We start from the raw sequence: 17,377 nt of genomic DNA, 5'->3' as shown, positions 1-17,377 counted from the left end.
GATAAAGTGTTTGTCAGAACTGATTTGTCATGGGTTTGTGAGATCCCGTCATCTGTTTACATTTGAGTATTACGAAAATCTAGTCCTACTTGTTCTACAATTCACACAAATAGTTTTGGTTGAAGTTTCAGTTCAAAACCTTCATATGTCTTCACACTGAAAATAAGTGACAATCATAATGAGGTGATGATTTCACATTTAATGAATGTAAAACAATAAAGAGTTTCATGTTTGTCTGTAGGCTTTGATGGCTGTAATAATGTTGCTGCTCCATGTCTCTGCTGAGGAGACAGTATTACTTCAATTTGTATCATTTGTTTATACAAGAAATAGTAAAAACACAAAACAAAAAAAAACACGTTCTTAAGAAGTGTCCCACATGCGTTGGTTATTTTTGCAGTTCAGTTTTGTAATGTTGGGAATGTTGTAAAGTGAGATGTGGTCAGGTTGTGATGCAGGAACAGGTGGAGTCACTTACACTTTTACACTTTTTATTAGTTTTGGTCAAAAACGTTTAAAGCGTCACAGACACCGAGACTGGATCATCAATCACCATATAAAAAAGGTACGAATTTTCCCTTTATATATATGTGTTGTGTTTACATGTTTTATGGGGACATTCCATAGGCGTAATGGTTTTTATACTGTACAAAACGTATTTTCTATTGCCCTACACCTAAACCTAGCCCTCACAGGAGAGTGTGCACACTTCTACTTTCTCCAAAAAACTTATTCTGCATGATTTATAAGCCTGTTTCCTCATGGGGACCTCACAAATGTCCCCACAAGGTCAAAATTTACTGGTATTACTATTATTTGGTCCCATGAAGTGATAAATACCAGGTACACATACATATATATGTTTTAAAAAGTGGGTCAGTACATTCATTGAAAAACGTTAATAGTTTAATTCAGCAAGAGTGCATTGAATTGATTAAAAGTGATAACAATTATAATAAATGCTGTCCTTTTGAACTTTCTATTCATCAGAGAACCCTGAAAAGTTGTATCACATTTTCCAAAAACATTAAAACTATAAATCCTACAGTATCACATGTGTTATACTGTATATACCAACATGATCAAAACTTTGCTGTAAAACCTGATGTAAAAACAACAATCTACTACAGTCCTTCTGTCGTCTGATTGATAGTTTTGAGTCTTTTAAGTCTTTTAGTGTAATTGTACAAATGTTCTGCAGCTCTTGCTTCAGTGTCTTTCTGCTGTCAAATCTGCAATGATTTATATCAAATAAACGTAAAAATAACTTTGATATTGTTAGTAATATTTCAACTTACTGAACAGAAGAGACATTTATTATCCATGTTAATCTATTAGTCTTAAATATGATCATCAGGCTTTTGAGGACGGTTTAATCGTTCATCTGCCAATCATCATTTTATTGCATTATATGAGCCATGAAAGCCTGGTACATCAAATATGATTCTTAACAAAAACACATATGCCTTTTTTTTATATTTATTTTAATATTTTGTCTAAAGATTCAATTGACTATTTTTTGTTTGTTTGTTTTAAATCAGTTTTCTTTTATTTCACGTTGGGATTTACAGGTTTAACTTTCATGAATACACACACACTTCCAACTTGTGGTATTAAAGTTTGGTTGCATCTGATAATAGTATCATGGACCAACAATTCCTGCTCATAAATGGCAGCAGCTGGTTATCATGATGAAGAGTTGTTGGACCATCACAAAAAAAGGTTAATCTCCAGATTTTGCCCTGTTTAATTACTTTCACTCTTCCTCATTAAAACAGAATCTGTGTTTACAGCTCCAGATCAACCATGTCAATCACGATCCATGAATCACAGATGAGTGGTAAGATGCAGCGTGAGCTTCAACAGGTCGCTCTTCAGGCTGCGAATAAGTACACACAGGATAACGACATTGTTCACTACATCAAGAAGGTTGGGTTTTACTGAAAGACTGGAATGTCTTGGTGAAATGCAGTTTATTCAGTATTGTGAAAATGTGCTGTTTTTTGTCAGGAGCTTTTTTTGTCAGGAGTGTTTTTGTTGATATGAGTTTGTGGAACATTAATACTGTGTCTTTCCTTACAGGAGTTTGACATAAGGCATGGGGGCTACTGGGACTGCGTTGTGGGGTTTGCTGGTCACAACGTGCAGTATGAAGCGAACAGTTACATCCACTTCTCTGTTGGCAACACAAGAATTACACTCTTCAAATCTGCCTGAGATTTAGCAACAGTTCAAACAGTTTATTTTATCCACATAATTAATAAAACATCCACCTTCAGCTGGTGGTTCACGTGTCTTTCTGCTGTGAAATCTGTACTGATTTTTATGAAGTAAATGTATGAAAAACTTTCAAGATTGCATGATATAATTGCATTATATGATTTAAAACTACAGAGATTAATAAAACTAAGCAGTTCATCTTATAAGACATTATTGGCAGATATTTGATAATTATATACACTGTGTATAGGTATTTGATTTTATGATATAAAGATCTCATTCATTTACATTACAAGGATCGACTCAAGGTTGCAAGTTTGAGTCTGCCAAATGTAGCTGGGGCAGTGAATCAACAGCGTAAATAACACTAGATATTCTTCATTGCAAATTTTAAATAGATGAATGCTTACAATTATGGACATATTAGCTGTGACCCAATTTTTAGGCTACATCCTTCAAAGTGCGTATTTGAAGGCTAATTGCGTCACGGCGATGCAACAAAGGCTGTCCCAATTCAGAGAACACATCCTACGAAGGCCTCATTTGTAGGCTGATTACGTCATGGAGCCGCGCCGAAGACCGTCCCAATTCACGGAGCAGAACTTCATTGCTGGTTTATTAACAAATAGTTGCCAAATACAACTGCGTGCGATATCGAAAGCTGCTTCTGAAGGACTCGAACCGGTCCAGTCTACGGAGGACTGTTCTTGTTGCCTAGCAACTGTGACAGCTGCCATTGATGAGCGACATTAACGTTTGTAAGTGAACTTTTATATTCAACTGCATAAAACTTTTTGAATTTATTGAAAACCTGTCTGTTTACCATCCATAATAATCAATAATACAATAAACAACATAAAATCACATTACAATATTTAAAGTAAGTCTAAACCTAATACTTTTAAAGTACAATTCGGTAATTAAAAGTCAAAAACTAACAATTCAGGCTCCAGTTATTTTCATTTTCATAAACAAATATAATCTATTGCGGCTCTCTTCTCGCACCATTGCTAAGCGACAGGAGCGGCAATCGGGAACACCTGGTGGCGCAATTAGAAAATCCTGCAAAGGCTAGACTGGAAGCATCCTTCATAGGCCAAATCAGCCACATCCTTTGAAGGATCCATTCTCCGAAAGCTGCAGTCTTTGAATTGGGATGCAGCTATTGTCACATGTATATTCTGTTTAGTTCACTTCCTGTCATGTCTCTATTAGTTTTCATTAGTTGCTATGGTTTCTAAATAGTTCATCTTTGTCCAGCTGTTCCTTTTTAGTTCCCTCATTTACTAGATGTATTTATATTCCCTGTTCTTTTCAGTGCAGGAGCCCATTTTAGAAAGGAGGCTAAGTGAAAACTCTCAGTATGTTAACCCTTTTTTATGCTTCCAGCTTCGCTACTGTGCGGACGCTCTTGCTTACTGCTCTGCGCTTTGCTGCCTGTTTATATACTTTTCTCTGATTTTTCTAAGATTTTAACTTCAGCAGATCAGCACAGTGCTCAAACAACACATTTTTTGGCACGAACACTAAAACAAAAAAACTGGGGGGATTGGAATAATACTACAAAAAGGAAGACTCTTTGCCTCCCACTGCCAGCAGCTTACATTCCGAAGACGGAAAAACACAGCTGCCTACATACAAACAGACAAGAAAGAAAATGCCTCTTGTGGAATATACTGCTGCATGAACTGCCACAGACTTAATACAAAGGATTGCAGTTCTTGAAACAAAGTTACCTTCTGGATTTCCAAAACAGGCAGAACACTCTGCAGACCATTGTCACGGACCCCCTCAGCATAGAGCTGGTGAGTCCTGTGAATCTCAACAGTTAATACCAAGTGTAGAGGAGCAAGCCGAAACTGATTAACATACTAATTGATGGCAAAAACAGGGAGCGAGACCCAAAGGCACTCTAGACATCAGATTGTCACAAATATCTCATATTGCTGCCATAGCATCCTCTATCCCAGATACAGCTACGACAAGGCTTGCAAACACTAGTATTCTACCACCTCCTATACAGCTTGAGAACAGATTTGAAGTATTAATGAATGTGGGTGAGGAACCCCAAATGTGATTGATCATGGATCGAACAAGTCAGCAGCTAACATCACTACTAACAGGCGCTCGAACTTGAGCAAGGTTGAGCTCAGAGCGCAGCTGAGCCCAGGACTCTGATAGTGTGTGACACTATTATCAGAAACATCGGTAGCAGGACTACAACTTCATGCTGCTTTCCTCAAGCAATCATCTCTGATGTAAACAAGGGACTTTGGAACATTCTAATGAAACACAAGACTGCAAATCCAATCATCATCCATGTGGGGAAGAATGATGTTAGGAAAGAGCAGTCAGAACTCCTTAAGAAGGTTTTCAGTGAACTCCTTTAAATACTTCAAAGATCTACAGTTCAGTCATTCATCAGTGGACCACACCCAGCAAGGGGAACTAACATGTTTTCACAGTTGCTTGGGCCTCAAAGAACCTGCAATTTAAAAGATGTCATCTTCATTGACAATTTCAATCTTTTTGGGGCCATAGACAACTGTTTAAACTAGATGGCCTCCACCCAAACAAACTTGGTGCAAGAGTACTACAATATCTGCTTCCCCCTCAATCATCCCTCAGTAGTGTGTGCCAATCCACTAAACCTGAATGACACACACACACCTGGACAGAGTTTGAGTAAACACAGGACTTCATCACCCTCCGAGTCATCATGTGGTCGACACATCCCACAAGGACAGTGATAAGACCACGCAGCCACTACAACCACTGCCCATGGACACCATCCTGGCTGAGCCCTGCCCACAGAGCTCATCACAGACAGACTGTGACGTATCAGAACAACTCCAAGACTCAGTACCCAAGGATGACTTGGGATGGGATGACTTCTGGAAAACAGCCAGCGAATCCAGGACAACATATTTCAGCCACGGGAAACACCAGAGCCAGAGCCCTGCTCACCGGACATATTATCCCTTTCTCCAGCATCTCCACTTCTAAGCTTCTCACAGAAAATGGAGGAACTTGTTTATGCTGGGACCAAACTCTCCCTTTCTTTCACTGCAAGCCCCCAAATTTCAATGAAAAAACAACGGGCCTCACAGCCACCAAAGCCTGTGGGCCCAGCTAGCCCCCCTCTTTCTGTGAGAGCTCTTCAGCCGCTGTCACCACGCTGGGGCCAAACCCTCCTTCATCCGCTGTAGGTGAACCAAAAACAACTGATAGCTGCTTTAAGTGATATGTGTCGGGTCCCTGCTACGATAGCAACAACATTCACAATTTTTTACAGAATAAGTAGGAACCCAGTTTGCCTGTAGCTTTCCCTATCTCTGTTTTATCAGTTGATAGAAAGTATAAGTCCCTCTAAAGCCGAATGGCTGACCCATCTAATCTGCGGCCTAATATGCGTCAAACTAAGACTGCTGTGGGGACAAATATTAAGGCCATCAAGTTAAACTTTTACTTTCATGAGTGTCTGCAGAGCTGATAGGAGAGGTGGAGCTGCTCTATTTAAAGATGTCTATCAATGCAAACAAGTGTCATTTGGTCAGTACTTGTCTTTTGAATATCTAGGGATTGTGCTGAAAGGTGCTCCATGCATTCTGTTTATCATTATTTACAGGCCTCCAAAATACTCTCCAGCCTTTGTTGAAGAGTTTACAGAACTGTTATCAGTGATTTTGAATTACCATTGTGTATGAAATGTGCTATATAAATAAACTTGCTTTTGCTTTGCTTTTCTGAGGCAAAAATACTACTGATAGTAAAAATTAGTTTTCTAGTGTACTGCATTTATTGAATTGTTTGATTGCCACACAATTTTGTTTTATTTATTTAGAGTTGTTAAAAGTACCTTATTTATATTTATTTATTTGTGTGTGCATTTTTTTGTATTGTTGAATGATATCAGAGTGTTTCGATAGTCTTTGATGTTATGTAAATGTTTATTGGATGATTTGTGTACAATTTATAAAGAAATATTATCTGCACCTTTTAGTAGATTTATTATAAGAGAGACCTAGCTTTATTTAACAAATTGTTGCAATATGATTTCTATTGTAAACTTTAAATAAAAGTAAAGAAGTTAATATTTTTGATGTTATTTGTAATGTTTTCAGTTTCTGTACTCTCCTATACTCTCAAAATCATTTTGCACATTTCTACATTTTTTTCCAAACATTCTGTGCAGAGATTGCCAAAAATGTCAGCAGATTCCATCTGGCCCTACTCATGTGTTGTCTTTCTTAATTAATATAAGGGGAATATATCACCTTTATGTTCTTTGTGTAATCTTGAGTCAGAAGGACTTCTGTTTATTTATTTCCCTCTTGCAGCTACTCAAAATGACTGTGCTTCTAAAAACATTTTGTGATTTTAGACAGCAGTGTATGAATGGGACTTTTATTTTACTCTGGTGATGTGACGTCATAAATCTGCGTCGTGCTCTTGTACTGCTGAAGAAAGGTTGGTGTTTATCTTTTTTTTTAATGAATGCAAAGTGTTCTGTCAATTTAAACGTTTTAGCTACGTAATGTAAATAAGTCAACCTTAAATATAACATTGCAATACTTTAACACTATTTTTGTGAGTAAAGCTCATCCTCAGATTAATATTAGAAAAATTGCGTCTCATTTTGCTCCCTATATGTGAATCAGTACATCGTTCAAGTACTGGAAAGAAGTGAAACCCATTCGAATCATCTGAACCGAATCATTTGTAGAATGATTCAGTGATTCGAAGCGCTCGGATCACCTCATAATGACGGCAAACGAGAACAACAACCACATGTGTAACGATAACTTTACAAACCAGCTGCAAATGTTTTCTTGACAGTGTAGTCTATTAAATAGTACGTACAAATAATTTAGCACCAAACACAAATCATAAATACCTAATATTAACTTTAATTTGTATATATATTTTAGTCAGATCATTTACGTCCATTATTTATCACTCTGACTTACCAGTACACTGACTGCTAAACTAGGGAGCGAATTGAGACAGATTTAGATTACATTTATTTTTAAGAATAATTTACTTTCTCTTATTTATTCTCATCTTAAACAGAACAAAGTGTACAAACACAGAAATAAAATGTCGTTAATTAAAGAGGAGAGTGAAGACATGAAGGCTAAAGAAACATTCAGAGTCAAACATGAAGACACTGCGGAACAAACAGGTTGGTTTTTATTCTCAAAGCTATTTTGTTCTGTACATTTCCTCAATTCCTTTGCCATTCATTTGTCATTTGCCAGGTGTTTTTGTACACTTTCTGCCCTCCTGCAACTTTCTCTCCATTCTTTTTTTGAAAGGATTTCAACTAAAACATAAATTAAGTAATATATTTTTCTTTAAGTGCTGTTACAATGTTAGTAGGAATTCTGCATGTAAACTGCCAGAATCAAATTTTCTACTCTTATTTTAGTGTTGTGGTTTAAACTAAATTACAAATTTGTAAGTATTTATGTGTCTTAATCATATTAATTTCCACATAAAAGCATTCAGAGTCAAACATGAAGATACTGAGGAACAAAGAAAGATGGCATTTATTAAAGAGGAGAGTGAAGACATGAAGATTGAAGAAAAATTCAGAGTTAAACATGAAGATACTGATGAACAAACAGGTTGGTTTTCATTCTTAAAGCTGAACTCACTCATTTGTTCCCTATTACAATGTCCACCACTATGTAAATAGAAATTCAAAAAAAGGCAATGCAACTTTGGGTCTGTATTCTTACAGAATTCTTAGAAGAAAGCTTCTAAGAATCCTCTCAGAGAGCTAATAATTCATCTTAAAAAAATTATAACTGGAAATCGTAAGCCTTCACTTACTTAATTTTTCCTGTTTTATCCTCCTCATAGATTCCAACAGAGCAAATAACCTCAAACCTTGAAATATTGTTTGCTAAAAAAAAAAGGATTACTGGGCTACAGACTAACATTTGTGAGCAGTAGCACCAGCGCCACCAAGTTCTACAGATCGTGTGAATTTGAATTATTCTTACTAGATCTCTAAGCAACCTTATTCGTTCTGCGGCAAATTCTTCTCACTGGATCTTGCAGCGCTGTAAACCTGCTCTGAGCTCAGACTGGTTTATTTGTGCCGCAAGTAAAAATCTCTTACTACTGCATATCTATACAGAGTTTTCATTTTCATTTGACGTAGTATTTACATGCAAAAGTTACATTGTGCATTCATATTGTATGCAAAGTCCTCCTGTTTAACTTCCATTGATGGAAAATGTGTATGTAATGTAAGAAAAAGTGAGGAGGATGTCGAAGTTAATAATATATTTTCTGCATTCACGTATGCATATATTTGTCTTACTAGTGTCTTTGTGCATTTCTTTGTGTGGGAATGTCCTTTGCCCACTTGTTTTCCATCTTGGTGATACAACTGCTGTCCATAGTCTCTTTGTGTTTCCCTTATCTGTTGTACATTCTTTTCACATTGGATAGCAAGTCATCAGAAAGAAGCAGTCACTGGTTTTGTTGCAGTCTGTGCAGTTCTCTTAAGTCCATCCATGCCATGGCGAATCTCAGGATTTCTAGATCTTTTAGGCCGGGAGTTCTGGATCTTGCAGGTCTGTAAATCTCTTAATTTTCTAGGTCATGGTGATCACCCTTTTCTTTACGAAGTCCCTTTTCTTGTGGAAGTCCCCTGATTCTGCTGGTCTTAGTGTCCTTCGGATGACCAAATCATTTTTCTCCAGGTGGTTACACCTTTCCAACAAACATCTTGATGCTTATACCTGAAACAACATCAAAAAGAAGAGGTTGCCCACCCTTTCCCCCATAAGAATCTTTTCACAATTTAGAACATCAGTGTTACAGAAATTTAATCACATAATGCAATTCATGAAATAATTTCTCATGAATTCCATTTAGATATCAATTTCTAAAATATGACACTACTTAAAACAATTCCTCCAATTCATATCAGCATTTGCTTGTGACTGGACAACAGTCATGTTGCTCATACAGTGCTGTGTCTGGCAAGGTGTGAATGGTCTCTTCCTTATATCCTTGCAAGAATGCCAACTGGGTTTCTAAATTGTCTATCTTCTTAAGAAAATTACGATAGCCCATCTTTCTTTTGTATGAAAAGTGACACTGTCTTGCCTTGTGTCCCATCCTTCCACAAGCAAAACAATCAACTTCCTGTTCTTTCATACCTTTCTCTAAACAATGCTTCGTTATGTGACCATCTTTTCCACTTACATGACAGACAAAGTTTTGAGGAGGTCTCTCATGGTCTTGACAATGTCTAGCAAACCAGCTTTTCCACATGCATAACAGAGAGTAACACTTCCTGAATTTATTCTGTCAAATCTCTTTGGTCTCTGGAAACCATCAGATAACCCAAAACATTCTCTCTTGCCAAATGCAGCAACTGGATGTTGAGATTCTACTGCTTTCCTTTGACTACTTGCACTGGAGTACTGTGTAATTTTGGAAATGATATGCTCGTATGGTGCATTTACATCTACACAAAGAGCAATGGCTTCTCACATGTGTGAACTGCTCTGTGCAATTAATGCAGACTTAAACATGAGATTTTGTTTAGTTGCAGCTGGCAAACCACTGTAACATCTAAAAATTTCCCACAACCTGGATGCAAATGCTAGGGGATGCTCTCCAGGGTCCATTATCACCTCAGTTATCTTCCTCAAATTAACCAAATCAGTTCCAACAAGCCTAAGTAGAGCTTCTCTCCTTGCCTCTCTGTCTGCTCTTTTGCCGCAAGTTTCCTGTGAGAGAGCATTAGTTAATGAGTGAATGAATGCAGGTCATAAGTCTACAAGCATCTTCGTCTAAAATACTATAAACATTCACTACCTTCTCCAGTTTTGTCAAGAACTCAACAGGATCCATGTTATCAGGGTCAAAAGTAGCCACTGCTGTAACAAGACTTGGAAAAATCCAAAAAAGACAGCTGTCTAACAGCTTGGCCATGTTTAGTTCTTTGATTAAGAACCCTCTTATTTCCATTTCCATTCTGTCTTGTTCACACTGGTAATATTGGGAATCTCACAGAATCATCTGAAAAATCGTTGACTTCTTTGCATGCAAGGCTTCCTTGCATTTATTCTCGTCATATTCAGGATTGGATTGGGCATGTAGCAACTAACTGTCCCTTCATACAAACATCTAAATGTCTCTGTTTCTGTTTCAAACTTTGAAATTTCTTTTGTCAACTTCACTATCTTTTCCTTCAAAATGATCTCTTCAGCCTCACAATTTCTCAATGACATGGCATAGCCACTGATTTGAGAACTTAACAGCTTGTTTTCATTTTTTCTGCTCTTTTCTTAGTTTCCTTGTATGAGGTGAAAACAGCTTGAAGTGCATTAGCAACTTTTCCCTGTTAGCACATTGTCTGCATTAGCACATTCCTACTGAGCCTATTTAACTATCAGCTATTTCATTTTCACAATCTTAATCAACTGTCTTCAGCAATTCAATAGACATTATTCCTTCACTGACCGAACATTATGTAGTTACTTAAAAAACCTGTTGGTCTAATTCAGGGGTGCGAACATCGGTCCTGGAGAGCCCGTTGGACCGGAGTTCGCTACCCCTGGTCTAATTATTCACAGCTCCTGTGTACTTCTTAAGATGGGCCATGGCTTTGTCCAGGTCCAGGAATTGTCTATCCGTGCCATAGTGAGTGATCAGTAATTGGGCAGGAAACAGTAAGCCATATCGAGCACCTCATTGCTCCCGCAGTAATTTCCTGAAATCTGTGAATGCGGCCCGAGCTTTAGCAACACTGGCGGTATAATGTAGGAATATTGCAATGGTATCACCGTTGAGAAGCCTGACTTCGTGCTCAACGCAAGATCTCAACACAATCTTGATAGTAATGTAGCTTTGCTACAATCACTGGTGGCTTTTCTCCAGGGGTCAATGGTCTTAGACTGTGATGCGAGCAATCTACCAGAATTACCTTGTCCATATTCAGTACTTCGGATAGTAGTTTAGAGACTGACTCCACGGAAGCTGATCCCAGTTCCTCCGCAACACCCACGATTCGAATATTGCGCCTCCACATTCTCCCTTCCATGTTACATTTATCTTGTAGCTCTTTCAGTTCCATCTTCAAACGTGCTCACTATGGCTTATAGTTCATTTACTTCATCTGTCCACATTGACATATTGCTTTCCCTGTCTTTAATGGTAGCCTTCATTCGTTCAATGTCAGTTCAATGTTAACTATTTCTGGTTTAACTGCTTGTAGATCACTCTATAAGATGTTTAAATCGTCAGCGCGAGAGTTCTTAAGTTCATTCCTTATCACTTCACTTCTTCTTCCATATCCATTTTGCTCGTGATCAAATCCGTATAAGTCGATGGCCGGTCAGAAGCTGCATTTTGCGTCAAGGAGGCAATATGCCTAGAACTGAAAGATCTACTGTATTTATATTTCCGAAGCTTAGAGGCCATCACTCTATTACAAAACTAATTTATCTCTCTCACTGCATGCAGTGTTATATTACAAATCGTGCTGGGGATAATTACAAAGAATATGTTGCTTTTGATTCACAATTATATAAAAATTAGGCAGGAGCTCTGTCAAACACATTCTATTCCATCACCTGCTCACTAGCACCCCCAAAATCTGTAGTCTTTGATCAGAAGATTGTTGCAAAACGTTATAACGCAAAAACAAAACAAAACGGCTAAATTCTTGCAAGAGGGCAAAATGTTTCTATGGTTACAAATGCGGGAGTGACTGATGTTCTGTACACACATGGAATGATAATTTACGGGACTCGCTCCCACATTTAAATGCGGTTGTCACTCCTGAAAGTTGCAGTGTGTAAGTGGCCAGTGTGCATCCTGTCCACCCTATCACCCTAAATAGTATTGAAAATTACTATTATCACAGATAATTTAGGATGAATAGTATGCACATTGAGACGTAGGCTTTGTAACTCAGTTAAGAGTTACCACATATTTTGACATAATTGTGTGTTTTTGTCAGTTGAAGTTCTACTGGCAGGTTGTCTAAAGCGTACGTGTACAGCCGAACGTGCAGCCTTTTAAACTATATTTCATTTGATAATAATTTTCAATCCAGTGTTTGCACTATTTCTCTGCAGAAGTTATGATTGATAACACTGTTTATATACTCGGATAAACTATAGTTGTGGATATCTCATAACTCTCAACATAAACGTTTATTGACATTGCAGACTATTGATGTTGCAGACTCTGTAGAGTCTGTTTTTGTATCTCTTTCTTTTCTCTTTCTTGAAGTGCTCCCACCTTGTGGACAACAAAGCAAAGCATATGTGCAACCTTGTGCGTGGTTCTTCCTTTGGGCCGGATCTAATTGAACCATATTAGATATTTTAGAATTGGTATGAAAATATAGATATTTATGATAACACTACCATGAAGTTTGTTTCTCCAAACTTTGAGTCTATAAATTACGCTGAGCTCCTTTACTGTCCGACCAGCTCTTCAAAACCTGCTGCGGTGGCGGCTTTTCCCAGTTCAGATATCAGGGCTTTTATTGGTCCCTTTACGATCGGATATCTTTATTGGCTAATGAAGTGCTGTCAAAAGTTTGAATGGCATTTCAAATTATGGGTGTAGTCAGTAACTAGCTGATTTAAAAGTAACAAAGTAGATTATTTTGCTTAATTTGTACTTAAGTACAAGTAAAAGTACAGCTTTAAAAATATGCTCAATGTACCTGAAAAAACGGCTTAATTAACGGTAAAGTGAGTAGTTGTGATTTGTTACCTTCACCACTGTTCTTAACATTGTTTTGATGTTTGTTTTATGCAAACTTAGTTTGTGCTCGCCCCCCTCATTTAGAATACTCAACAATGTTAACAACAAATTCATGTATGTACGAATGTGAATAAGGAGATTTTTCATGTGAAGTTAACTTGTGTGTACACAAAAACAATCTATGTAATTGTTAGTGAATGAGACCCAATATTTCTGTCAAAATTCACTATAAATATAATAATCAATTCTCTTCAAGCTAAATTTATGAGTTTCCCTTACAACAAAGTAAATAGCAGCACGTGGAAATGGCAAAGATTTCCCAGAATGCTTCATTTTTTTTTTTTACAGTATGGTACCATTTTAATAGAAAACCGTATGTTACTGTCACTTTTTACAATGTAACATATATTTAATGTATTTAATTTTTCCCACTGTAGAAGTGATGCCACTGAGAGAGGAGAGACAAGAACTGAATGAAATGGAAGAGAAGGATCAGTATGAGGACCGTGGTAATTTTATAACTGAAAAAAAACCCCATAAAGACCAAAACGAGTTCCTCACGAAAAAGATCCCAGAAGACCAAATCTAACACCTGCCCTCAGTGTGGAAAGAGATTCAGTCACAAAGGGAACCTTACAAGCCACATAAGAATTCATACCGGAGTGAAACCCTTCACCTGCCAACAGTGTGGAAAGAGTTTTAGTCAAAGCGGACACCTCGTAACCCACATGAGAATCCACACCAGAGAGAAGCCTTTTACCTGCCCTCAGTGTGGAAATGGTTTCAGACACTCAGGAAACCTTATAAGCCACATGAGAGTTCACACTGGAGTGAAACCTTTCAGCTGCCAACAGTGTGGAAAGAGCTTCAATCAAAGTGGGCACCTCGTAACCCACATGAGAATCCACACTGGAGAGATGCCTTTCGCCTGCCAAAGGTGTGGGAGACATTTCACTACAAAGCGGAGCCTTATAAAACACATGAGAATTTACACTGGAGAAGAGCCATTCAGATGTGATCAGTGTGGACAGAGTTTCAGTCAAAAATGGAACCTTACAAGCCACATGAGAATTCACACCGGAGAGAAACCTTACACCTGCCAACAGTGTGGAAAGAGCTTCTCAAGAAAAAGATCTCTTGAGAGTCACATGGTCATTCACACTGAAGAGAGATCATTCACGTGTGATCAGTGTGGAAAAAGCTTCGGACGTAAAGTAAACCTTAATCAACACATGAAGATTCACTTTAAGAGAGAACTGTCTTAGATGTTGTTAGTATGGAATAATTTTCACAAACAGGAAAAACCTTATCCATCATGTATTAACTGGAGAGAGTGTGCCATCTGCCACATGCCAAATATATATATTTTTTAATTAACCCAAACTGGTGTAAATCACTGCAACCCCTAAATGTATTGCTCATTGCACCTATTTTTAACAGAACCATAATTTTCTCTGACAAGTAGACAATGATGAAAGATCAAGTAAAATTATTTTCATATGGACTTACTTCATGAAAACTGAAGAGAATGTAGAGTGAATTTCAAGAGACTGGAAAATTTGAAAAGTAAAGTCATGGTGGAAAGTACTTGAGTGGTAGTCTGTACATTTTACATTGCTTAATTACCCAGCATTGAACAAAAAATGGTTGACTGGATGCACACTGTAAAAAACAATTTGTTAAGTCAACTTAAAATAATTTGTAACCTGGCTGCCTTAAATTTTTGTTCAGTCAACTCAAAAACACTTTATTCAACTTGAAATGTTAAATTATACTGAGTGACAACTTAGATATGAGTTTAATTAACTTTCAAAAAATTTTAAGGCAGCTGGGTTACTTACCCATCTGTTAAGTTTAGCAAACACAAATATCTCTTTAAATATTGTTACTTAGTACAACTTAACATTTCAAGGTGACTAAACTTATTTTAGTTGACTGAACTTAAAATTTTAAGGCAGCAGGGTAACAAATTATTTTAAGCTGACTCAACAAATTGTTTTTTTTATTTTTTACAGTGCAGCTCCTCTGTACGGGCAGGTGGGGCAGCTAATATACCGCCAATTTTTCAAATATCGGCATCGGCCAATGCGTTCGAGGTTGGACTTTTATTTTGATGGCGCTGACAACAATTTGTCCATGTTCTCCCTCTTGTTCGCTCTTGTCATTAACGGTTCTGTCTAATATGGATTAAGTCTGTCAAATACAACAAATACAACTGTTAAACGAAGGAATTAAAATGTATACAAAAATTAATATAGCAATTGTTTTTTATATTATCAGTAATTGAAAGGCTATCAATATAATACTTTCTCATAGGGCTGGATGATTTGACCTAAAATCAAAACCTTGATTAATTGAACACTTTACCTCGATTACGATTATGTAACGATCATTTTTTTTTTAAAAACATTTATTTTATTTTTATTTTTATTTTTAAAGAGTGTATTTCATATCTTCATGATTTTAAATCGTTGGAGGAAACAAACTATTTATGGTTATTTGTTGAATATTTTGAACAATTGAAATCAAAGCCTACTTACAATGAAGACGTCTTACAAAAAAAAAGTCACATATCAGATTTTTTTTTTTTTTTTTCTGAAAAGCAAGTTTCCTAAAAAAAAAAGAAAGTAAAAAAAGAAAAGAACTTTAATTTTTTGCAAAAAATAAATGAATATTGCCATGTCAAAAGCAGAAAATAACCAGCATCTCTTGCAAACAAAATGCATTTTAAATCACCTGTAAACAAATGTTTTAAACAATTAATGCAAACAGAACATTTTTGGTTTTGATTTCTTTTCGATTAATCGTCCAGCCGTACTTTCTCGTTTGCTGTCAGCATTTTGCAAATATGCATTTATACCATTTAAACAATTCTTTGAATGACTAATGAACATTTAATTTCACAAACCTTGCAGACTTAGTCAAATCTAGTTGTGAGATCTTGTGAAGTGTGCTCTGCGTGACGGTTGGTCCGTGCGAACTGAATGCGGAGAGGAGGATAGTTCAGTTTCACTGGAGATGCCTAATCGACTCATGCCCAACTCGTAATTTCAAATTATGCTGCTTTTTATGCATTTGCCCACTGCCTTATTCATGTCATTGTCACTGTTGTGTGCTGTATGTAAAATGAGTGTTACCTTGGCTTTAGTTTAAAAAATATGATTACCAATGCACACAAACTTGCACTGAGTGCCTAGTTGGTTACAGTTTTTACTTCCTTTTTAATTATATTTTTATTAAATATTTTGTCATCTAAACTTTAAAGTATGTTTATATTACACATTTATTTTGTAATCCATTTTATAAATCCATTTGTTTTGTAATCCATTTCATCCAAATGATTTCAAATTTCTTAAAAATTAATTAACTTAAAATAAATAAAATTCTATTGGCTTTGTATCACCTTTTTTTTAAGATATCAGCATTGGTTGTCAAAAATCCACTATCAGTCAAACACTACTTAAAACATAGATCTCTATATAAACTGAATAAGTAATAAACTGTAAATGTGTTCAGCATTCTTCAACAATTTTTTTTTGGATTTGCTTGACAATTTTTGGTCATGAAGTGTGCAGGACGTATTAAAATTCATCACAAGCTTCAGCAGGCACATAAAATCATACTAAAAGGAGCAGCTGTGCCGGTGTCCCCCTGAACTCAACAGTGCCCCACGAATTTTACAATGTAAATCTGTGGTGAAAAGTGTAACTGCATAGGGATGCACCGATCCAATATTCATATCGGATATTAACTCCGATACTGCCATTTGTTGTTGGATCGGGTAACGATCGACTGATCCAAATCCGGTATTTTGCGTATTACTATACCATTAAGCTGAATTATAAAGCACAATAACGTTTTCGTACACTATATTCCACAGGGTTATGTCTTAAATTCATATGATCATGGCATTAATTTTCGTGAGGGATTGTTTCCTCATGTGTTTCATTTTTAAAGTGAAGCGAAAGCATAATTTCCGTGCTACATGGTTTAGGTCGCTCAGTATTCATTAAACAATACATGGTATTGGAATCCGGAAATAAATAAATAACAACATAATGCATGAATAAATACTAGTAAATGTAAAAATTAAGTAAATGTATAAATAAACAGACAGAAATAATTGTGGACATTAACATTGTCATAAATACATGAATGAATAAATTTGGAATAATATAAAAATACTTAAGTAAATACAATTATACATATCACAATTTGCAAGTATTACAATATATATATATATGTATATATATGTATGTATATATATATTTCAATATGTATTTCACCAAGAATAAAACTCTGAATACCATTGCCATATATTGTACTATTCGTATGTAAATATCTATGCACTTTTTGGATTGTAGACTCAGCAGCATAAGAACAGGACTTTTATTTTGATGTGGCG

The 17,377-nt window shown here is 36.4% G+C and overlaps 1 protein-coding gene and 1 pseudogene across 2 annotated transcripts; both read left to right on the top strand.

The window, feature by feature from the left end:
- Positions 1-508: 508 nt before the first annotated feature.
- Positions 509-2,226, top strand: LOC127164260 (uncharacterized). Of its 2 annotated transcripts, none has more exons than XR_007827607.1 (3): positions 509-565; positions 1,779-1,929; positions 2,083-2,226. XR_007827607.1 is itself a non-coding variant. In XM_051108105.1 (3 exons), the coding sequence occupies exons 1-3, from the start codon at positions 1,670-1,672 to the stop codon at positions 2,215-2,217; spliced, it is 324 nt and encodes a 107-aa protein (XP_050964062.1). In that variant the 5' UTR covers positions 1,659-1,669; the 3' UTR covers positions 2,218-2,226. The 2 variants fall into 2 exon arrangements, 1 of the variants encoding a protein (XP_050964062.1); XM_051108105.1 differs by lacking the exon at positions 509-565 and adding an exon at positions 1,659-1,722 and having other exon boundaries at positions 1,794-1,929.
- A 4,735-nt stretch (positions 2,227-6,961) lies between these two features.
- On the top strand, positions 6,962-14,746 carry LOC127164220 (gastrula zinc finger protein XlCGF8.2DB-like; annotated as a pseudogene).
- The last annotated feature ends 2,631 nt before the right edge of the window (positions 14,747-17,377 follow it).

The sequence above is a fragment of the Labeo rohita genome, chromosome 4, assembly GCF_022985175.1.
Source record: "Labeo rohita strain BAU-BD-2019 chromosome 4, IGBB_LRoh.1.0, whole genome shotgun sequence".
In the NCBI taxonomy this organism is placed as follows: domain Eukaryota; kingdom Metazoa; phylum Chordata; class Actinopteri; order Cypriniformes; family Cyprinidae; genus Labeo; species Labeo rohita.
The sequence above is the reverse complement of the archived record's forward strand: the minus strand, read 5'-3'. Positions and strand labels throughout refer to the sequence as shown.